Genomic DNA, 23,433 nt, shown 5'->3' on the forward strand with positions numbered 1-23,433 from the left:
ATTGTCTATTACTTTTCATAAAGTTTTATACTAGTCATCCCTGTACCTAGCGCCTAATATAGGCCCTGGATACACAACAGGACCTGAACAGCTGAATGAATGAATCTCTACTCTTAATTCAGGCCAGTCTCACTGTATCTCAAGCCGTCTTACATAAATCTAGTTTCCTGAAAAGCCAATTTGTTTTCTGTGATTCTTATCACAGAATACAGACACAGAATGAAGACAATGTTCTCGGGCAGGTAGGTGCCCTTATCTGCTGTAAATTAGGTGACTCTGCAAATTCCCAGATCTGTCATCCTCACTGACTGAACTCTATCCTCTTCCCCAACTGGGGATTGAACTAGGGCCTAGTGCATATAGCAAGTGCTGTCCCACTGAGGTATATCCCATCCCCCTCCCCTTCAGCCCCACTTTAAGTACACTGCTTTTCCCATTACCTGTCTCTTCCTTTGACTTACTGAATCACATTTCATGGCTGAATTGATGCTGGCTCTCAGATTAGGCACTCCCAATCACAGCTTTATTACAACCTTAGCTTTATTAGCGCTTCTATAAAATGTCTGCATTAACTATTTACTCCTATTCTTAAAAAAGATCCTGTCTGCTGCTGGATGTGGCGGCACATGTCAATCATCCCAGCACTTGAGAGGCTGAGTCAGGAGGATCTTAAACTTGAAGCCAGCCTGGGTTACGTGGTAAAACCCTAGCTCAAAGAAAACCCTCCTTGCTATTCTCAAGATATAATAGGGGACAGAAGAATAAGATTAGGTAATAAGGGAGCCCACTTAGGGCAGTGGGTATTAGTTGTGCCCTCAGGGAATAGAGAAAAGGTTTTCTCACTTTTCTGTGTGAAGGTTCTTAGGAAAATTTGAGTCAAAGATCATAGTCATGTGAGCTTGTCTGCATGGATAAAATAGCCCTAGTCCCTCAGTTCCTTCTTAAAATGCCACATTCAGAACTCCATGGAAAACCAGTCAGCACTCAGTTTCAAAAGAGGGAGGGACTATCAACTCTCCTCTGCTGGAATCTACCAGTGAATCTGTCATTTCAACTTTTTCTGTCTTCTGAAACTGCCGGCTGGAGTTTGCAATCAATTAAGCACCCCAGTCAGCTGCAGTACGGTTTATGTTTCACTTTGGGCCCTGCTTGTTAGCTTTGCTCTGCTGACATGTGGCAAGATCCTTTTTCTGAATCTTGATCCTGCTGCTCGGGGTCTCAAGGAGACTTCTTAGCTTCTTCCTATCATTTCCATATTGGACCGCCTGTCTTCTCTTTGGTCATCCATAATTTCAATGAACTTTCAATTTATCTATAGATTTTAAAAAGGATGTACAGAGGGCCGGAAGTGGTGGCACACACCTTTAGTCCCAGCATTTGGGAGGCAGAGGCAGGAGGATCTAGACCCAGGTCAGCTGGGGCTATACCAAAAAAAAAGTGTACGGAATCAAGAGAAAAGTCCTTGATAGGTGCCTGAAGACTTATCCAACAGTGCACTATGTTGATAGAGAAAGCTTTGTCTGGGGACAGGGCATGCAGTTCATTTGGTAGAGTGCTTGTCTAGTAGGCAGGAAGCCTTGGCACTGAATAAACCCAGCATGGTGGTGCCCGCAGGTGGTACGTGCCTGTGATCCCAGCAGTAGAGGCAGTAGGGTCAAAAGCTACACAGTGAGTTGTCTTGATAGAGAAAGTTTTGTCTGGGGACAGGGCATGCAGTTCATCTGGTAGAGTGCTTGTCTAGTAGGCAGGAAGCCTTGGCACTAATAAACCCAGCATGGTGGTGCCCAGCAGGTGGTGCGCGCCTGTGATCCCAGCAGTAGAGGCAGTAGGGTCAAAAGCTACACAGTGAGTTCAAGACCAGCCTGAGATGCAAGAGACCCTGTGTTCAAAAAGAGTCTCATCCGAAAACAGTAAAATTTACTTTGTGTGTGTAAGAGGTGAAAGGCATGTGGGAAGTCAAGGGACAACTTAATGGAGTTCGTTCTCTCCTATCATGTGTGTCTGGGACTGAACAGTTGTCAGCAAATGCCTTTACCTGATGAGCCATTTCATAGGCCCAATAAAAGTACTTTTTAATTTTTTTGTTTTTGAGACAGGGTCTCCCTGTAGTTGCAGCTGGCCTGGAACTTGCTATGTAGACCAGGCTAGCCTCGATCTCACAGAGATCTACCTCTGCCTTACCAGTTGCTGTGATTAAAGGTGTCCCACCATACCTGGCTAATAAAAGTACTTTTTAAAAAAAATATTTTATTATTTTTATGTGTATGAGAATGTTGCCTGCAAGTATGTAAGTGCACCTGTGTTGTGCAATGCCGTGGAGGTCAGAAGAGGGCACTGGATCCCCTGGAACTGGAGTTATTGACATTTGCTAGTTGCCATGTGGGTGCTAGGAATTGAACCAGGTCCTCTGCAAGAGCTGAGTCAGTGCTCTTAACCACTGAGCCATTTCTCAGCCCCACAAAAGTACTTTTAATGGCTCCCTCCTTGCCTCTTCTTCCCTCCCTCTTTCTTCTTTTTGTATTTTTTGTTTTGTTTTGAGATAGGGTCTCATATATTTTAAGCTGGTTTTGAACTAACTATGTAGCCAAAGATGATGTTCTGTTTTAAAATTATTTTTTTCCATTTTCATGTGTGTGTGGTGTGGCATTTATATGTATGCATACATGCTTCCATGTGTGTGCATAGGCTCAAGGCTTATGTTGGGAATCATCCTTGATCACTCCTCATCTACTTTATTCATTGGGGTATGGTCTCTCAGTCAAACCCAGAGCATGTGGATATGCCTAGTCTAGCTAGCTAGCTTGCTCTCTGCCTTCCAAGGCTGCAATTCAAGTGAGCCGCCACACCCACTCAGAATTTATGGCATTCACATGGAATTCTGGTCTTCCTGCTTGCATGGCAAGTGCTTTAACCACTAAACCAGCTCCCCAGCCCCTCTTTTAAATTACAAAAGTTGCTGCCAGCACTAGGGAGGCAGAGGCAGGCAGATCTCTGTGAGTTTGAGGCCAGGGTGGTCTCCATAGCAAATCCAGGCCAGCTGGGGCTACAGGGAGACCTTGTCTCAAAAAGACCAAAAAAAAAAAAATTATTTTGTGTGTGTGTGTGTATGTGTATACGTACAACTTTGTGGAGTTGGTTCTCTCTACCTTTCACATGGGTTCCAGGGATTGAACTCAGGTTGCCAGGCTTAGGCTACAAGTGCCTTTACCAGTTGGCCCAGTCTTGAACTTCTGATTTTCCTGACTCCACTTCCTGATTGCTGGAATTACAGATGTGCCCCATCAAGCCCAGTTGCTGCGCTCAGCTGTTAAATCACAGCATCCCCAGGGCTCTATCTTGTTTATTTGATAACTCCACACATTCTTCCTGGATGACCTCATAGTTTTAACTACAGCTCTTCATCCAGTGGTTTTATATCTATGCAGTGGTTTCTCCTAGCTTCTAGGAAAAGTTTCTAGCCAATCCTCTATCCAAACCACCAAGGACCTTTCTAAAACGCAAGTCAAAACATGCTGTTAAGCACACAAAAAGCCAAACCAAACAACAACATAGCCATCTTCCTGATTAAAATCCTTCACTTGTTCATCTCCCCCCAGCCACTATGTGGAATTAGTGTGCTTCAGTTTCTGGAAAACATCAAACTCCTTTGTGCTTGTGTGGTTTAGTACAAAGTCTTCTAAAATCTTTCTACTATATTCTATGGACTAGCCTACAATGTTCTTACGTGACTCCAAAAAGCCGACTGGGCTTAAATGTACGCGGACACTCCGGCAGACAGCCTTCTCGGTGACTAGTACCGGCAGACGGCCTTCTCGGTGACTAGTACCATACACTGCCACCTTTGCATCTGAATGACTGACTTTTATTTTTGTCCTTAACCGGAATTCCTTAGGGACAGAAATTATCTCTCATCTCTGAGTACAACTTTAGAATAGAATCTGGTATAATTACTTAAAATATAATAAAAATAGGGGCTGGAAGGACTGGCTTAGGAGGGCAATTTGGAGCTAAAGGTCAAGGGTCAGATCTGAGGGTTTTGTTTTGTTTTTTGACTAGGTCTCACTTTGTTGCCTAGACTGGCCTCAAGCTTCTGAGCTCAAGCGATCCTCCTACCTCAGCTTCCTGAATAGTGAGACTACTGACACATGCCACTGCATCCAGCCTAGATCTCAGGCTCTTCAGGGAGAGATTACAATCACCGATCAAAGAAAGAACTTCACTGTTATACAGTGTGGTTTCCCTGTTGGACGTGTCCCTCATTGCCCCTAATGCATGTAAATTCTTGGATGTCTAAAACTGAGCGCATACTTCGTCTCTCTTTCAGTAAATCTACTTGTCTTTAAAGTGCTATTCTTTTCAGTCATCCAGGTTCAGAATCACAATCTTCTGAGTAATCTGTTACATCAGTCTCTAAGTCCTGATGATTTGATCTCTTTGGCTTATCTGCCCCCCTACCTCCCACCTCAGGGCAGTGCTGGGGAATCTAGGCTGAGGAGTCCCTGATGGTATGTGCTGAGTGCATATCCTGATATCCTTTAAGTTCCTTACCGTCAGCTCTAGCTCTTGCATCCCTCTGGGTATGGCTGTTGGCTGGGTTCCCTGGGAGAGCAGGCCCTGGATCAATCAGCTGGGTCAGGGGGCCTTGCCCAGCAGCTCTGAGGCCAGCAGGTGGCATCTCACTGGACTGGGAGCCCTGACAGACCTGGGTCGACCAGGGTTCTAGACCAAGTAGGTCCAGGCTTGGTCCCAAGGGCATGGATGGCAGGCTATGGCTACAGCGAGTGCCCTTGTCAAGTGGGCCTGCCCTGTCTTGTTGGGCTTCCTGGATGGGTGAGAACTCCTGGGAAGAATCCCCAGCGCTCACCCGAAGTGGTGGGGAGCCAGAGCCTGTGGCTTTCTTCCGGCCTTTGGCCAGCTCAGCAAAGGAGGTAACCCTCTTGGGTGAGGAACCAGATCCAGCCAGGGCTGTAGGGCCCTCACTTAAGCGTACTGGGCAACTCAGCATGCGCTCCAGTGAGCCCAGGCGGACAGGAGGGCTGCGCTCCAGGCTACGATCGTAACTGCGAGAGCGCTGCCGGCCGGTGCTGAGGTTAGGGGGTGAAGTATTTGTGTACACTTGCCCTTCAAGAACTGTGGGGCCCATGGTAGCTGCTGCTGCTGTTGGGGAAGCCACTGCTTCTTGTTCCTCTGGCTGGACTTCTGGCTTCTGGAAGAGGTAATACTCAGAGGGCTGGCTAGCATCTGGGTCTGGGCCAGGGCCTGGTGGAGGACTTATCTTGGTGTGTTCTTCAGAGCAGCTAGTGATGGAAGAGCCAGCAGGGCTTGGGGATGATTGAGAGGACAGGTCACAGGTGACAAGTTTATAGTAATTTTGTGTGGCTACCACAAGACGGGCCTGGCTCTGGAAGCAGGCTGTGAGGTCAGCCACAGCTGGGCAGGGCTCACAGTGTGGGCGGTAGGAGTTGCAGTTGGCATCGAGCTCAGGAGACAAGGCATGAGGACAACTGTAGCTTCCTTCCCTGTCTCCACTCTCAGGGTGGTGAGACTCACAAGACATCTTCGACTCAGCTGGGGAGGGCTGCAGGTCCAGGTAAAAGGCTCCAGGGTCTGAGTGGCTGCAGAAGGAGGAGTCACTGCAGGACTGAGGGACAGAGTTGAGGTTGGCACGGGAGCTGCCATGCATCTTGTTGTAGAGGGTGCTGAAGGTGACGAGCACACCATCTGAACTGTTGCAGGAAGAGTCACTGACATAGCCCATGGACTGGTCTGCTGCCTCTGACTGACTGGATGTGCTACTGCAGCGGCAGTGCTGAACGCCCGGGCCAGAGCGTCCAGGGTTTCTTGGGGAGTCGTCTGAACTGAGCTTCCATTCTTGGTCAAAGGAAAAGCCAGAGGTATCGCTGGCTCCCCCTCCGCTGCCACTCCCCCCGGGTCCCCCACATTCATCCAGCTCCATGGTCTCAGCTTCCAGCTCTGGCCGGCCACAGTGGCTAGTGCTACCCTGCTGGGTATGCAAGGCTGTCACTGGCTCCTGTTCCTGCCCCTCCACCACGCCGGGCCGGCTACGTGTTGCCCCCCATGGCCTACCCACTCCAGGCCCAGATGGTGGCAGCTGGAAAGAAGACAGATGGAAGGTGGGCTGGCCAGTGCCATGCAGGTGGAAGGACTGCTGGGTGGCACTGTCACCAACGCTGTCATCATACAGGTCACCAAGCCCTGTCTCACCCACACTTTCCTGCATCAAGAAGGGATTGTGACGTTTGGGGGCTCCGGGACCTCTTCCATCCCGACCCCTACTCTTGTTGCTATCTGAAGACCGTGTAGACGGCCCTGGAGCAGAGTGCAGACTGTTGTAGAGCAGGGAGTCGGCTTGTCCCAGGTCTTGATCAGGCTGGGTGAGGCCCAGCTCGGGTGGGCAGAAGGGATTGGGTCTTGTGCTCCCACTACCTCCACCTGCCCCTCCACAGCACTGCCTGTCTGGGACTTGACAGTGCACTAGGGGAATATGGTGGACGATGAGGGTCTCTCCAGTCAGCTTCGGGGGACTATCCATTCTGTAAAGTTTGAACAAGGGCATCAACAGCACCAGACAATGCCCTCAGAGCCCAGTGGGGCAGAACACATTTCATCAGGAGAGCTTGGCACCTGGAGAGAGAGGAAAAGAAAGGGAACCTAATGTCACCTCCCTGGAAATCAGGGGCATGCCCTCCCCTAAATTTTCAGATGGGTGAGTGTCCTAGATAGTCGAGGTGGAGTTCTGAGAGCACAGCCCAACAGGATGGGTAGGGGGCCACTATACTGTCTGCTTTGCAGAGTCCAAGGTCCTGAGGTCCCTCTTCATGTTAAGGTCACCATGCATCCAAAAGACCAGGCCTTGGTGACACACAGAAGGGCTGGTGAGCTCAGGGCAAAACTTTCCCTTTCTTTTTAAAAGTTAATTTATTTATTGAGAATGAGTGCCATAGCACGTGGGTGGAGGTCAGAGGACAACATGTGGGAGTTGGTTCTCTACTTCCACCACGTGAGTCCTGGGAATTGAACTCAGGTTGTCAGGCTTAGCATCAAGTGCCTTTACCCGCTAAGCCATCGTGCTGGTCCTCCCCTTCTCTTCCAAGCAACAAATAATGACTAATTCTGAGCATAAAAAAGTATGGATAGTGATGTGACTAGGAAAAACCACGAAGGATGTCTGAAAGGGTGCAAAGCAGTTTAGGGACAGAGATGCCTGCATACAGCGAAAGCATGCAAGCTTACAGATGAGAAAACGCGTGACACTTGTATCGTGTACTCACAGGAATAAGCTGTAGTTTTGTAAGAAATGTATTTTAAAATACACTACATCATTTGACCAAAGACTGCCAGCTCTGACCATCCTTGTCTGCTATGAACCTCAATGCTCATCCCTGACTGTGGGCTATGTATTCTTCCTGTTCTCACTACTGTGCTGGGCCTTCATAACTGCAGGCAGTGGGCATCAGATGCATGGCTGACACCAACCTCTCCCTCCCTCATGGGGGTGGTAGCCATCTCAATCCTTTCGCCTTACTCTATCACACCCTTACACAAGACCTGGCCAATATGAGGGACCCCAAACAACCTTGATATTTGTTTATAAAAGACCAGAGTTCAGAACCTACTAAAGTGCTCCAATTTTGTTTAGTTTTAGCCTTCATTACTGGGATTACTAGGATAAGGGCATCTTCTCTACCAAGTTTTACCTCTGATGAGCTAAAGTTCTCTTTTGCTTAAGGTTATCTGGCTTCAAGGACACAAGGTCAAATGTGAGTTTCACTGATCTCTTTCTTGGCTACTTGTGGCACAATGATCTCAAATTCTAGTTTCCCAAGCTTTCAAGTTCAGGTCCTCTCTCTTCGACGCCCCATATCTAATTTCTCCTAATTCATTCACCTCTCTTCTTTCCCTTTTAATTCCTATTATTTTCTTTTTACCCATCCCGAGTCCACATCCCTCCCTAACTTTTTCTTTATAATTTAACTCAACCCTTTATACCACCAATTTTTAAACTTTAACTCATTTAGACCAAAGGACCACAGCCCCTCACATGGAGTACAGTAAAATTACACGTCCTAAGGACAGGAGCAAGAAACTCAGCAAAGAAAAAATGCAACTGGTCAATAACTATGTGTATGAGGGACAATTACATTAAATTATAATTAAACATCATTATATACTATATTAGAACACAATTATTTGTGTTAAAATCACATTAAAATTAAGAAGCAAGTATTTACAATCTTATTTTTCCCTTTACTGAGAAGTCTCCTGTTGGATTAGAAAGCCCTTTTGTACTGACTGGGGTCATCAGCAGGGAAGTCAAACTAAGCTACAAAATTAAGAGTTAGAGAAGAAAACATAAGAGTAAAAAAAAAAAATGTTTTTGAGTGAGGGTCTCATGTAGTCCAGGCTGGTCTCAAACTCGATATATAGCTAAGGAGGACCTTGAACTCTTGATCCTCCTGTCTCTACCTCCCAAGTACTGGGGTTACAGGCGTGCACCACCACACCCACTTTATGTGGTGCCAAGGTCTGAACCCAGGGCTTCATGCACGCTAGATAAGCACTCTAACCACTGAATTACATCTTCACTTCAAGAGTAAATCCTTGTTACCTCGGGTTAGATGGTGGTTTCTCACCTAATTAAACATCTCTGTGCTTCAAAAGATACCACAAAGAAAGTGAAAAGTGGGCTGAGGAGATAGGTCAGTTGGTAAAGTGCTTGCATGGCAAGCATGAAGACCTGAGTTTGATTCCCAGCAGGCACGGTGACATACACTTTGTACACCCACCACTGGCCAACCAAAAGAATGGGAGAAACTATTTTAAAATCATACTTCTGACATGTGGCCTCTAATCCGAATATACAAAGAACTCTTACAATTCAATAATTTAATTAAAAATTGGGCAAAGACATACATGTAGTTCGTAAGATGAAAGATGGCCAACATCATTAGTCATTAGAGAAATAAAAACCACAACGAGATAGCACCTCGTTCCTGCTAGGATCTCTAAAATGAAAAACAGCAGACAAGAGCAAGTACTGATGATGGGGAAGAATTGGAACCCCTAAACATTGCGGAGGGCACTGAAAAATGGTGCAGCCACTTGGGAAACGGTCTGTCAGTCCCTCAGAGTGTTAAACAGAGAGTTACCACAGGACCCAGCACTTCCACTTATAGGAATAGTTAAAGAGAAACGAAACATTTACACAAAAGCTTGCATAAAAATGTTCACAACAGCATTACTCAGATTATTCAGAGACCAAAATGTGGCAACAGTCCAAATACCTGATGAATGGATCAATAAAATGTAACATCTCCCCACTGTTTGTATGCCAACTAAAAATTAATAAGAATGTGATACATACACACAATGGAACATTATTTGGCATGAAAAGGAGTGAAGCACTGATATGTGCTACGCCATGAATGAACTTAGAAGCAAGCCACTCACAAAAGACTCCTTTGTATGATGTATGATTTCATTCATATGAAATGTCTAAAATAGGAAAATTAACTAAAACGGAAAGTAGATTAGTAGTTTCCAAGGGCTAGGGAATGGTGAACAACTGCTTAGTGGCTATGCAGGATCTTCATGGAGTGATAAAAATGTTCTGATATCACACAGTGGTAATGGTTACACAGTGAGTGTAATGACAGGTATGTGATTTATATATCAGTAAGACCACTGTTTAAAACTTTTGTTAAAGCAGAAGATTCAGGCTTATGGAAAGACACATGAGGAGGAAGGGAACTGCTGCCCAGCAGTGGAGGGGGCTGGGCTTCTGCCCAAAAGGTGGCTATGAGATTGGAGGGACAGCTCTGCCTTAAACATGGCCTTTCGGAGACAGCAATGAAGAGAACTTTTAGCTTTGCTACAAGAGACAGGAGACTTCCCTTTACTTCTTCCCATTTCCTCTTTTTCCAAAAAAACTTTGGGGTCATATATATGAGCTACATGAATAACAAAATGAAAGAGGACTATTCTAAAATTCCAATAATGATCACTCAATTGAAAATACATCTTGGAGTGTCACTAAAGTAACTCTGTGTTACTAGATGGGTGTGGTGGTTTCCTGTGGCAGCAGCTACTTAGGAGGCTGAAGCAGGCTGCCACAGCCCAGGATTCGAGGCCAGATTGGACAACACAGTGAGACCTTGGCTCAAAACAAACAAACAAAATAATGTTGGATTAACAGGAGTACTGACTTGGAAAGATGCTCACAGAATATGAAGAGAAATTAAGAAAAGATGAACAGTATGCGCTATGGCATTTTTCTAAGTAATTATGCCTATATCTGCCTATACTTGGGGAAGAAAATTTGAAACACAACAAAATATTAAGTGCTGATCTCTGGATTGATGATCTAGATTGAGTGATTCTGGATTATTTTAAATTCTTCATCTATTTTTAATATGTATTAATATATAATGATATATATTAAATACACATATGTATATGATTTAAGCTAGTTTTCTATAAATAGGGGACTTCTCCTTACATATAATACTAGGCTTTCCCTAGGATGCAGGCTCTAATTCCTAAGCCAGACCAAGAGGGGCACTAATTCTTGTACATGCAGCAGTATTTGAAGAGTCCCTCTGGGATATAGCCATCCTTGATCTTCAGTGGGTACTTCTCCCCTTTAAAGCACCATTTTTAAGAGACAGTTACATGTATGCATACATAAGAATGTATTGTTCTGGCCCCCAGAATCACTGCTAGGACATACGTTTATATGGAAAAACCAATCACAGATAAGAGTAGAAAACTGATCCTTTAAACCAGGGATGAGAGCAAGCGCACATCTGGGGGTGACGGTGGAGTCCTTGGTGGAGGGTGCTGACAGTTCTGTTTACATGTTTATCTGCAGCCTGGAATGCAGCTCAAAGGCCAGAAACTATGACATAATCAACTCGGTGTCACTAGAACTTAGTGCACAGTGCTTGGAATCTGGTAGTGAGCTATTTTACTCATTCGAGAGAGTATTTCTTATTACTGAGCTGCAGGAGTTTTAAAATTTATTCTGCCAGATATACATCTTACAATATTTTCTCTAAATCTGTGATTCGTCTGTTTCTTTGCGCTCCCCCCCTACCCCTTTCCCTGACCCCTATTCCTATATTCAGTCCTGGTTGCCATAGCCAGCCAGCAGAAACTACAAGGACACTTTTGTCTTGCACCTGTAGTAGAAACCTGTTTAAAGGATGGGGTCTGTGCGTGCATGTGTGTGAGTGTGTGCATTTTGAGAAAGGGTGTCACAAAGTTGCATAGACCGGAATTTATGCATGTAATACTAGGTGGAACTTGCAGTCCTCCTGTTTTGGCCTCCTGAGAGCTAGGATCATAAGTACGCCACTGAGCTCAGCCTCCTTTCACATTTTCACAAAGCATTTTTCTTTCCTTTGGTGACACTGGAAATTGAACCTAGGACCTTGAAGCAGGGTAGGCAAAAGTTCCATCACTGAGCTGCATCCCCAGCTCTACAAAGCTGATCCTCACAAAGATCAAAGTAAACAATGCCATCTTAAATTTTAAAAGTAAGGAAGCCAAGCCTAGTGGTACAGGCCTGTAATCCTAGCTACTTGGGAGCCTGAAGTAAGAGGCTCTCTAGTTCAAGGTCTGCTTGGGTTACTGAGTAAGTTCAAGGCCAGCCTATGCAACTTTGTGAAACCTTACCTCAAAAAGTTAAAAAAAAAAACGAAAACACAAAACAGAAGTCTATGGGGATGGAGAGATGGTTCAGCGGTTCAGAGCACTGGCTGCTCTTGCAGAGGACCTGGGTTCAGTTCCCAGCACTTAGCACCCAGCACCCACACAGTGGCTAACAACCATCTGTAACTCCAGTTCTAGGGGACCTAAACCTTCCTCTGGCCTCTGTGGGCACTGTATAAGTGCACTGCACTTACGTATATACAGGTAAAACTCTCATACATAACATGAAATAAAAATAACTTTAAAAAAACTTTTAAAAAGAGAGGTCTATGCTGGGTGTGGTGCACACACCTTTAATCCCAGCAGAGGCAGGCTGGTCTACATAGTGAGTCCAGTCCAGTTGGGACTACAGGGAGACCCTGTCTCAAAAAAAAAAAAAAAAAAAAAAAAAAAAAAAAAAAGAGAGAGAGAGAGAGAGAGAGAAAGAGACCTAGAGAGAGACATAGCTCATTGGAAAAACTTGTCTAGCATATGTAAGGCCCTGGGTATAATACCTAGTACCTACCACAAAATAAAAAAGTCACAAGGCCAGGTGTGGTGGTATATGCCTTTAATCCCAGCAGAGGCAGAGGCCGGTGGATCTTTGTGAGTTCAAGGCCAGCCTGGTGGTCTACATAGTAGGTTCCAGGCCAGGTGGGGCTACCGGGAGACCCTGTCTCAAAAAGACCCCCCCCCAATAAAAGAAGTCATACCTAGAAAGATGAAATGACTCCAGTAAATAAATAACAGAATTATGATGGGAGCCCTAACTTTTGGACTTTTTATTTACACCACTTAAGAATGAAATGAAGGGTAGGTGTGGTTGTGTATGCCTTTAATACCAGCACTCAAGAGGGAGAGGCAGGCTGAGGCCAGCGTGGTCTATATACTATATAGGGAGCATCAAGCCAGCCAGGGCTACATAGAGAGATCCTGTCTCAAAAAACAAAAAGGAAAGAAAGAATGAAATGAGAGCTAGGTGGCTCACACCTATAAACTTGGAGGCAGAGGCACATACATAGTTCAAACTAACCTGCACTACTTGAGGTCCTGTCTAAAACAATAACAACAAACAAAAAGTAAATAAAAAGGTAAATAATGTAATAACACACATTTCACTTGATTTCAAACACTACAGAAAACATTCATTGAGCACATATTGAAGACTTCTTTCCTGGGAGTGACTTGTTTATTATCTGGACAAATTTAATTAACACCGTGGCCATCAGTAGAAACACTGGGTGAACGCACTTGTTCCATATACTCTTTTTGTCCTGATGAAATGGAGTGGGAGATGAGCAAGGGCAGTGAGCTAATAGAGGTTCCAAAGAAGAAAGCACGAGGCCCTCTCAGAAGACGAGCCTTCCAGCTGTGTCTAGCTGGGTAGGCAGACAGTGGGCTCAGCTGACAGCAAGCTGTGAAGTCTGTCTCTCTAGATGCAGCGAAAGCTTTCTATGAGCGCCCTTTGCTTTGCCCTAGTCCCCAATGGGTGTCTCTTGATCTAAGTAATGCACTTATTAGTGATCATTTATTGAGCATAACATGATAGGTGTCTTATATATCATCTCCAATTCCATTCTAAAACCCCCAAACAAGCACTCACTCTCATTTAACAGATGAGAAAACCGAGGCCTAGAGAGGATAAGTAGCTTGCTCACAATTACACAGTTGAAATGGGACTCAAACCCTGGCCTACCCTGGCCTGCGCAGTTCCCAACTATGTCTAACACAACTGCTTTTTGAGATGATCAGGGCCGCATCCTCTTCCTCAAGTCCTTTCATTCACCCAGAGGCAGCAGTTTCCTACCTTACCTGGATAGACCCTGGCTTCAGTATATAGGTATATGGGCTAAATCCACTCTTCTCCACACGAGCCCCTTTCATATCATTGTCCCTGTGATCTCTCACAACTCTGGTCATTGCTGTCTCCTGCCCCTCACATCCTAGTTCCCAGAATTCACCTGCCCCATTCATGGTTTCCAAATCTCTTTCCCCTTGCTCTATTGTTCACATTCCTCAACACTACCTGGGAATTAACACTCTCACAACTTCCCAGTGTCATCCTTAACTACATATTTACACACTGTGGAACTACCGTTACCATGTCTTTGAATCCTCTACCAAGGTGTTGATGGAAATGAGAACTTAAGGAACTCTTTCTACCTGTTCGGCAACAGGCCATCTGTGGCCAGAAAACTCCAGAAGAAAGGTTCTTTGTTCATCAGCGTTTTTCTTCTAGTCACAGACCCTGTCCCCTCATTTTTGGCTTCCTCAGAGCAGGCAGGGAAGGCAGGGGCACTCAGTTGCTATTCTTTAGTGATCTGACCTTGACCTGTGGACCTCCATGGGCCTGAAAGCTGTCTCCCTGACTGGGTCTAGTCTAGGGCAGGGCGGAAGGGAAGAGGGCAAGTGGGTAGACTTGGGACTATTAGCTTAGCATGTGTTTAGGTCTCTTCCAGGAAGCTACATTTGTATAAGAAGGCTGATTATAATAGGCAGGTGCCTTCAGCATCGCAATGTCCCTCTCTCCATACACTGGGGAGCATTTTACTCTACATTCTTTCTTATGGCATCCTAACCTGGAGTTTCGTGGCTCCCACAGCAGCAGAAAATAGAGTATGTGTGTCTATGTGCATACATGCATGCAAGTGTGGAGGGAAGACCACCCGGCCCTCTTGAACAGTGGATCCCTGCATGGTTTTCATCATGAACTTACAGTAGCTGTAGAGGTGTCTTCACCCATAAAAACCTTTGTTTCTAGATCTGCCCCCTCCATTCTGATAACATCAGTCAAAGCAGCTTCATCAGAAACACCCAGAAAGGAAGAAAAGGATCTTTTGTTTCTTGATAAAACAGCATAAACAGCATTAGCCCAACCTTGCACTACAGCCAAATGTATGTAGAGATGAGCTTTTCCAATGTCTGCACGTGCCAGCACGCTTTCTCTCTTTAGGAAAGACAAAGCAGCCCTCAGGAACCAAGGCCCAAATGCTGATGGTGATCCTGGCTCTGCCCGGCCCCTCCCCCCAGCTCCGCTGAGCCATACCTCTGCAAGGAGCCTTGAGCGGGACCTGGAGGCTGCTGCTCCTTTTATACTCCTACCGAACTCTACCTTGACAATCCCGGCTGAAGCTGTTCCATGGGACGGGACGGCACAGGGAGAACCAGGCTGGTTTCCTAAGATCTGATTTCTGCTAATACAATGGCATCCTAGCTAATGCAGGGAGGCTGCGCAATCCCAGCTGGTCTCCTTGCTGCTGCCGCGGCTGCTGGTGCTGCGGTGACGTTGCTGCTAAGGGAAGGGGGAAGGGAAAGGCGCAGGCATGCCCACAGCACAGCCACTCAGCCTCCTTCCCCATCGGTCCCTGTTGGCCTGTTAGCCTGGGGGAGGGAGAGAGGAGAGAGAAGTCAGCCACAGAGGGCAGTAGGTGCTGGAAGATAGACTTCCCAGACAACAGCAAAAAGTAGGGAAAACTGAGCCTGGCTTCTCTCCTGTCCTTAGGCGTGCTGGGGGAAGGAGTCTGGGCAGAGCTGCTTCCTTCCTTCCTTTCTCAGGCCCCTCCTTTTAGATCTTAGCCAGAAACCTCTCCCTCCTCTTTCCCTTCACTCTGAATGACTGCTTGTGTTCCAGCTTCTTCCTTTTGCAAGGGTTCCAGATAGGCTAGGGTGGAGTGTCAGCCTGGGAGGGGATTTTGGACGCCCTGGGGAGGCTGCAAAGACCAATCATCATTCCACCAAGAGAAACAGCAGGCTCCATGCTTGAAGCCCAACCAGTCTCGGCACTGATTCCTAGGGTGTACCTCAGGGATCACTCTGTCTAGAAACTAATCGGCCAGGCTGCCTGCTCCATACAAGGTGGTAGTGATTTTCAGAACCAAGGTGGCTGTAGACCCCCTTCCAAAGACAGGGTTCAGTTGAGCCCCCTGGATCTTCAGAGGGTCTAACAGTTGAGATGAGGTTGGGCCTGTCACATCCGTTTTTGGTCCTTGTTGAGTTGGGTCCAAGCAGGTTTGTAAGGATGTAGAATCCTCTAACCAGGTGGAGAGGCCAGGAAGCCCTTCTTCCCAGAGAAAAAGGAGGAAGAAGAAAGGGAATGGTTTCTCTTCGGCTGAAGAAAAACCTGTTTTTCCAATAGGCCTACTGAGCCCTCCATCTCTGCCTTGCTCAGGTTCTGGGCTACTCCGTGGAAATAAATGATAGAAGCAAACACAGCAGGAGCCAGCAGGATGGTAAGTAGCAGTGTCGTTTCTGTCCACTTTGTGCCACTGCTCCCTTATGTGACCCTTCAGCACAAAGATGCTCTCAGGACAGGCTCAGTTCCCAAGCACTAGCCCTGCCTATGGCTCCTTCCAAGGTTTACTGCCCTCTGTGGATATTAAACTATGTGAATGCTCAGATACCTCAAATAAAAGGGCATCATAGTTACATCTTTAAAAAATTTCTTGATTATACATAATGCCTAACACAATGTGAATGCTATTTAAATACTTGCCATATATATTATTTAGTGGGAAAAGGCTAGAAAGTCTGTATATGTTTAGATGTATTTAAACAAAAAAATTTAAAAATATTTTATTTATTATATTTATTTATTTGTTTATTTATTTATTGGTCTTTTTGACACAGGGTCTCCCTGTAGCTCCAGCTGTGCTGGAATTTACTATGTAGACCAGGCTGGCCTCAAACTCACAGAGATCCACCTGCCTCTGCCTCCCCGAGTGCTGGGATTAAAGGTGTGTGTCACCACGCCCGGCTATTATTTTTATTTTATATGTATGAGTGTATTGCCTGTCTGTGTGTGAGTGTACTTGTGTCATGCAATGCCACGGAGATCAGAAGAGGGCTTCGGATTCCCCTGGAACTGGAGTTGAGGATGGTTCGTAGCTGCCATGTGGGTGCTGGTAATTGAACCCAGGTCCTCTACAAGAGCAGTCAATGCTATTAACCACTGAGCCATCTCTCCAGCCCCAACAAAAAATTTTTTATACCCATTTACTAGTGTGTGGGTATGTATGCCACTGTGGCCGTCAGAGGACAACTTGTAGGAGCTGTTTCTCTTTTTCCACCATGTAGGTTCTAGGGATCAAACTCAGGGAGTCAGGCTTGGCAGCAAGAGCCCTTACCTATCTCTCCATCTCACCAGCCCGAGTGCAATTTTTCCCTCTGAATTTTCTTTTTCTCTCTGTCCCTTTCCCTTTCCTGCCTTTTTGATGAAACTGAAAACCTCATGCATGCTATGCAAGCTCTCTACCCCTGAGCCATCTCCCCAGCCCCCTCCACTGAATATTTCTGGTCTATAGTTGGTTGAATCTGTGGCTTTAGGCCCTATGGGTAAGAAAGGCTGACTATGCTATCTGGACTCCATGGGGAAGTATTTGAATTTCAGGTCCCAGGAAATAAGACTGGAGAAACCACAGGACCACAACACTAACTCAGGATCTCTTCTCTCCCCTCCCCTCCCCTCCCCTCTCCTCTCCTCTCCCTCCCCTTCTGTTTTTCATTCTTCCTCTGCTTTGTGTTATGGTTTCAATCCCTATGTCCACCATAGGCCTCTCCTCCCCTCCCCTCCCCTCTCCTCTCTTCTTCTGTTTTTGGCTCTTTGGAGATGGGGACTTGCTAATATGCAGCCCAGGCTGGTCTCAAACTCATGCTATAATCCAGGTTAGCCTTGAACTCATGGCAATCTGCTTGCTCAGGCTCCTGAGTGCCGAGGTTACAGGCGTGTGCCATCACACCCACCTCTTTCCCTTTCTTGCTTCTTCCATTCCTCTTGAGACCTGAACATCCTGACTCCATGAATGAACTAAAGTGAATTAAAGAGAAGGAAAGAGGCTAAAGACTCAAAGACCCATTTCTAACCTTGACTTGTTTGAGGGGCAATAACCCCGATCCTACAGTAAACAATAAAGTAAGGAAGGAGGGAGGGAGGGACGGATTCCTAACATTAAGCGGCTGTTAGCAGTCCTCTTGGATGGCTGAAATGGTGTCAGGGTGCTTGCCTCTTCTGGAGTAGTTAGAGACCACCAAGGAGTTTGGATTAACAGCTGTGGGTTAAACGAAGTCAGCTTCTGTAATCAAATGCCTGGAATGCTAGCTGATTACTGTGGAGCTCTGGGCCCAGGGTCTTTGTCCCTGAAACTTCTTTGAGGCTAATCCAAGCACAGACTGGCTACTCAGTGTTTCGGAAGATTCCCAGTTGCCTATGGAAGGTGAGCGCTCTCACACTTTCAGTGTTTCATTTAATTCAGCTCGCCACAGACCACACTGCCACTTACTTCCCAACCTTACTGCCAAAGATCTATACGGCTTTTGATGAAAGGTCAAATTATTATCTAGCCAGAAACAAAAATCAAATATGGACACAATAGAAACATAAACTCCTCCAATCAAAGTCTTCCCACCTGCAGTTTACCTTCTAGCACTCCCGGATTCATCACCCTAAAGCACTACCTTTCTTCAACACGATGACTGCTCCTGTCCCCTTAATGGCTTCCCATGGCCTAGAGAACCAAATGGAAGCCTCTCTTTTTGTCTTCCAAAGTTGTCCATCAGAGCTGTCGACCAGCCTTGCTTCCCATATCCCATAATTAGTTATGGAAACTCACAAGACTCAGAACAACTCATAAAGTCTTCACTGATCACCCAGAAATTATCCCTCTGATCTCTGAACTAGTATTTGCAAGCTGTCTTTACAGATGAGCTAAATTTGTGAGCTAAAATTTGTGAACTCAAACTGGGTGTGGTCATGTCTGTAATCTCAACACTTGGGAGGCTGAGATAGGAGAACTGCTGTGAGTTCAAGACGAGCCTGGGCTACTCTGCCTCAAACAACAAGAACAGCAGAAAACCCAAAATAAAAACAAAACCCAGGGCTGGAGAGATGGTTCAGCAGGTAAGACCACTGGCTGTTTTTGCAGAGGACCCATGTTTGGTTCCCAGCACCCACGTGGTGGCTTACAATCATATATAACTTCATTTTCAGAGGACTTGATTGCCTCTTCAGGCATTGCATGCACATGGTGCACTTACATACATGCAAACAAAATATACATATAACTTTAAAAATAAACAAACAAAAAACAACAAAAAAGCAAAACAGGCTGGCACATGTCTTTATTCTCAGGACTTGGGAGGCAGAAGCAGGGAGATCTCTCTGAGATAGAGGCTAGCCTGGTCTACATAGGGAGTTCTTGGCCACCCCTGTCTCATCCCCCAAAAAACAAACAAACAAAAACCAGTAACAACAACCACAACAAAAATAAAACTGTGGGATCAGTACAGGATTGCCAAATTCGTTCGTTTGTTTATGCTGGGATTAAAGGCATGAGCCACCATACCCAGCGAAGGATTGCCAAGTTCTTAAACTGTCAAGCAGTAGCACTGAAAAATGAAAACAAAAATAAGCTTAATGGTGCTGTCGAGATGGCTCAGCAGTTAAGAACACTGACTACTCTGCTCCTGCAGAGGACCCAGGTTTGATTCCTGGCACCCACATGGTTGTTAACAACCATCTGTAGCTCCAGCTCCAGGAGATCTGATGCCTTCTTCTGACCTCCTTGGGCATTGTACGACAAGGATACACTTACGCACATGCAGGCAATACACTCATACACATAAAATTAAAATGATAAATAGAATAAAAAATAAGCTTAACATTGACTATCATTTCCTAAGAGAAGGATGCATGGCCATCATCTTTTTATTTCACTGCCTCCTGATACAAACTTTATCAGAAACGAATCTGCTAGCGACAAGTTCAAAATGAATCATTTACCATTGTTATCCCTCACATCTCTTCTAGACTGCACAGTCCACCTTCTGGTCACATCTTTGATCCCTTATATCCAGTAACTAAGACAGCATCACTTTCATTTTAGGATTTCCATACACCCTAGCTCAGTGCTCAACACACAGAGGTGTCTAGTTGAAGTCTTGTTGAGCGAGAGTAACTAAAAAGAGGTATTTCCTGGGTATAAATGAGAGTGGGAGGTAGGCAGACTTGACTGAAGGCTGGGAGGAGAGACCCATTTTTTCACACAGAAAAAAGATCTAAAAGATCTGCTGAAAAGAAAATGAAGAAGTCACTCACTGCAATTTTCAGTTAGGAAACACATTCTTGGACACAATACCAAAAGTACAAGTGATAAAATACAAAACTGATCAATTAGATTTTATAAAAATTTAAAACTTGTATACTTCAAAAGACAATCAAGATAATGAAAAGATAACCTATTGATGGAAGAAATTTCCCACAAATCAAATTTGCAAATCAAATATCCAACAAGAAACTTCTATTCATAATATATAAAGAACCCCTACAACTCAGGAATAAAAACACAAGTGACAAAGGATTTGAATAGACATTTCCCCAAAGACAACATTCAGTTGTTCAACATGAACATGAAAAGATGCTCAACATCATTAGTTACTAGGGGAGTACTGAACAAAATTAAATAGATAACACTAATCCCAGTAAAATGGTTAAAATAAAAACGACAGTCAACAGCACATGCTGATGGTTGCGGATAAACGGAACCTGCACAGGTCGCAGAGCAATGTGAAATGGTACAGCCAATTTGGAAAACAGTTTGAGAGGGCCAGGTGTGGTGGCACACACCTTTAATCTCAGTACTCAGGAGGCACAGGCAGGCAGATCTCTGTGAGTTCATGGCCAGCCTGGTCTACATAGTGAGTTCAGGCCAGCTGGAGCTATAGGAAGACCCTGTCTCAAAAAGACAAAAAAAAAAAAAGTTTCAAACCAACCATTGCTGTACAGTGAGAACGTGTCCCTCCCCTGCAAAGTGAAACAGTTACCATAGCCTCAGAAGAATATTAAAAAAAAAAATTTATTGTGGAAGGGAGCACCACTGTACATGTGTCAGAGGACATATGAGGTGGTCAGAGGACAACTTGTAAGGAGTTGGTTCTCTCCTTCCACTATGTGGGCCCCATGGTTTTAAATTCTAACCCAGGTCATCAGGCTTGGCAGCAAGCAACTTTACTCTCCGAGCCATCTTGCCTGCCCAGGACTATTATTCTGTTTTTAGGTATTTATGCAAGAGAAATGAAAAAAAGTTCACAAAACATTATATAGACATATATTCATAATAGTCAAAGAGAACACCATACATCCTTATCAGTTGATGACTAGATAAATTGGGGCATAGCTGCATAATGGAATATGGAATATTACTCAGTAATAAAAATGAACAAAGTCGTGATGATATTTGCTACAGCATAGATGAACCTTGACAATGTCATGCTTTGTGTCAGATGCCAGACACAAAAGATCACATACTATTTCGAGCCAGGCACTAGAATCTTTAGGTAGAAGGGAAAAGGACCCATGATGAAAACTGCAAGTTATCATATACATTGCAGAGAGAACAGAGGCTGGAGCTGAAAGGGAGATTAAAAAATGGCAGAGCCCTGAGGAAGAGGAGTAAAAGTGCTCATGGTTGGGTATGAACTACCCATGGGAAGATGAGAGGGGCGGGGCTCTAGGCCATTGACGCAGCCAGCTGCCCCCACCCCTGAAGCCCTTTAGGAGCAGATGCAAGACATCTGTGCTTTCATACACTCCTGCATCTGATGCAGATAACTGTAACAGTCTAAGTTGCAAGTAAGGGTGGCTTCTATAAAGAAGCCTCCACCTAGGGGACCACCCAGACCACCCTGAAGAGAAAGAGCTTAATGCTTAATATGATGTAACCAAGAAGGACTACAGCTACATCTTGGTGGCTGGGATAGAGTCAACTCTGCTATGGCAAAGCTACAGGCTGATCTTAAGTGTGAGAACAAAGAAAACACAGTGTGGTTAACACCTGCAAGGTTGCAGGATAGTCACACTGGCCAAGTGACTACCAGCTGGCAGACGGGCAAGGTCAAAGCTGGAGTCAGAGCTGGACAGGGGGCCTTCAACGACACCAAACTGGGTGGGCGGCACATAATCATCTCCTTTTGGGCTAGGGGGAAATGCATGGAGAGTGAGGTCCCTCCGGTGGCTTGGTCTATGAGAGCAGAGAGAATTAACCAGTCCCAACTGAGGTTTCCCCCAGCCTTTGTTCAGTTTCTGCCACTGCCCTATAAAACCCCAGGACACAGGAAATTCAGCAGCTCTTTCCCCCCTTGGAAACCCCTCCCAACTCTTGGGAGTTTCTTCACTTTTGTATAAAGTTTTACTTAGAGAGCCTGCGGCTTTGCATATACCCACTAGAGTTCGCCCAAAGCCACTGTCCCAGGTTCATCTCTGCTGACTGTGAATGCCAAGCATCTTGTCCTTGGATCATCAACAACTAGGCTGTGAAAGGTGCCATCAAAACTCTGCATCAGTTTGATTCCATTCATATGAAAAGTCAAGAGTGGGCAAATTTGTAGAGACAAAGCAGACAATCAATCAGAGGGACAAATGGGGAGTAACTGATGAGTCTGCAATTTCCTTAGAGTCACAATGGCACAACTCTGTTAATGTGTTAAAAACAACTGAAATGTACACTCTAATGGCAAAATGCATGGTATGCAATTATATCTCATCAAAGCTGTTACACCACAGCAACAGCAGCAACTCGGGGGTATTGCTCAACTCCAGAGACAGGAACGGAATGTAGGGAAGGTCAGTAACTGAGGCGCTCTCACCTACACCAGGACAAAGCATAGGCTGTCAATTTTTTTTTGGTCTTTTTGAGACAGGGTCTCCCTGTAGCCCCAGCTGACCTGGAACTCACTATGTAGACCAGGCCCATAGAGATTTGCCTGCCTCTGCCTCACCAGTTATTGGGATTAAAGGTATGTGCTACCACGCCCAGCATCTTCACCATATCTAGTCACCATATTTAGTCTCCAGAAATCTGCCTTCTTATATCTGAACAGTAGGAAGCAGTTATGAGTTTTGAATCCATGATATCTGAATTGTGTCATGTGATTATTCATCCTCTCCTACCTGATCGTCTTTCCCTCTGGTTCCTGCTGCAGCAATGCAATCTTCCTCCTTCTGCTCCCTAGATCGCCCTTTCTCTACTACTTAATAAAACAATACTTGGCCCACAGTTAATTCTACAGTGACTTCAGATCTGAAGTTTATTCTCATTTTTTGCTGATTTCTAAATCTTACATTCTCCCTGAACTTCCAGAATCAAACCCCCAGTAGTGTCCTGGATAGCAGATTCTAAACACAAGCAAGGTTACACACTCCGACTAAAATGGGACAGTAAACTTGAGTAAATCTGAAAAGATTAAATACAGATCTCTCTTCAGTTTTCAATCCCAGAATCCTATAGAACCTCAAGGCTTTTAGTCAACTGTGTACCACAGAGATTTGGGGCTGGTGAAAGGAAGACAAATATGAATACAACCACTGGCCACCGAGCACTTCCGTGCCTGGGTCAAGCTACTTTATGGGAAGTCACTAAGAAAAAAAAGGATGTGGAGGTAAAGGGGTGACATAGGCCTGCTACAGATCTAAAGAGTGGTCCACTCATAACAGTGTATGAATATAAACACATTTTAGCTTGCGCCCCCCCTTTTTCTTTCTTCTTCCTTTTTTCCTCCTCCCTCCTTCCCTCCGTCCTGCCCTTCTTTTCCTTTAAACAGGATCTTGCTATATCATCTAGGCAGGCCTCAAACTCATGATTCTCCTGCCTCTGTCTCCCAAGTAGTGAATTAGTTCCCACATTCTGGTAACTACACATCTTACAGAAATGTAAAGTCTCATTATTACTAGAA

At 45.2% G+C, this 23,433-nt stretch overlaps 1 protein-coding gene across 5 annotated transcripts in view; it reads right to left on the minus strand.

Annotated features, from left to right (window-relative positions):
* Rusc2 (RUN and SH3 domain containing 2) overlaps positions 1 to 23,433 on the minus strand; it is a 57,972-nt gene that overhangs the window by 7,801 nt on the left and 26,738 nt on the right. For 2 of the 5 annotated variants that reach the window (XM_008842383.3, XM_008842384.3), the window contains exon 2: positions 4,549 to 6,645. The exons of 1 other annotated variant lie outside the window; for it this stretch is intronic. In XM_008842383.3, coding sequence (XP_008840605.1) covers positions 4,549 to 6,577 — 2,029 coding nt within the window. In that variant the 5' untranslated portion in view covers positions 6,578 to 6,645. Of the gene's footprint in view, positions 1 to 4,548; positions 6,646 to 14,758; positions 15,292 to 23,433 lie in introns of those variants that run through there. 2 more of the 5 variants (XM_029567994.1, XM_029567995.1) reach the window with 2 other exon arrangements.

The sequence above is a fragment of the Nannospalax galili genome, unplaced genomic scaffold (assembly GCF_000622305.1).
Source record: "Nannospalax galili isolate Female #2095 unplaced genomic scaffold, S.galili_v1.0 scaffold341, whole genome shotgun sequence".
In the NCBI taxonomy this organism is placed as follows: domain Eukaryota; kingdom Metazoa; phylum Chordata; class Mammalia; order Rodentia; family Spalacidae; genus Nannospalax; species Nannospalax galili.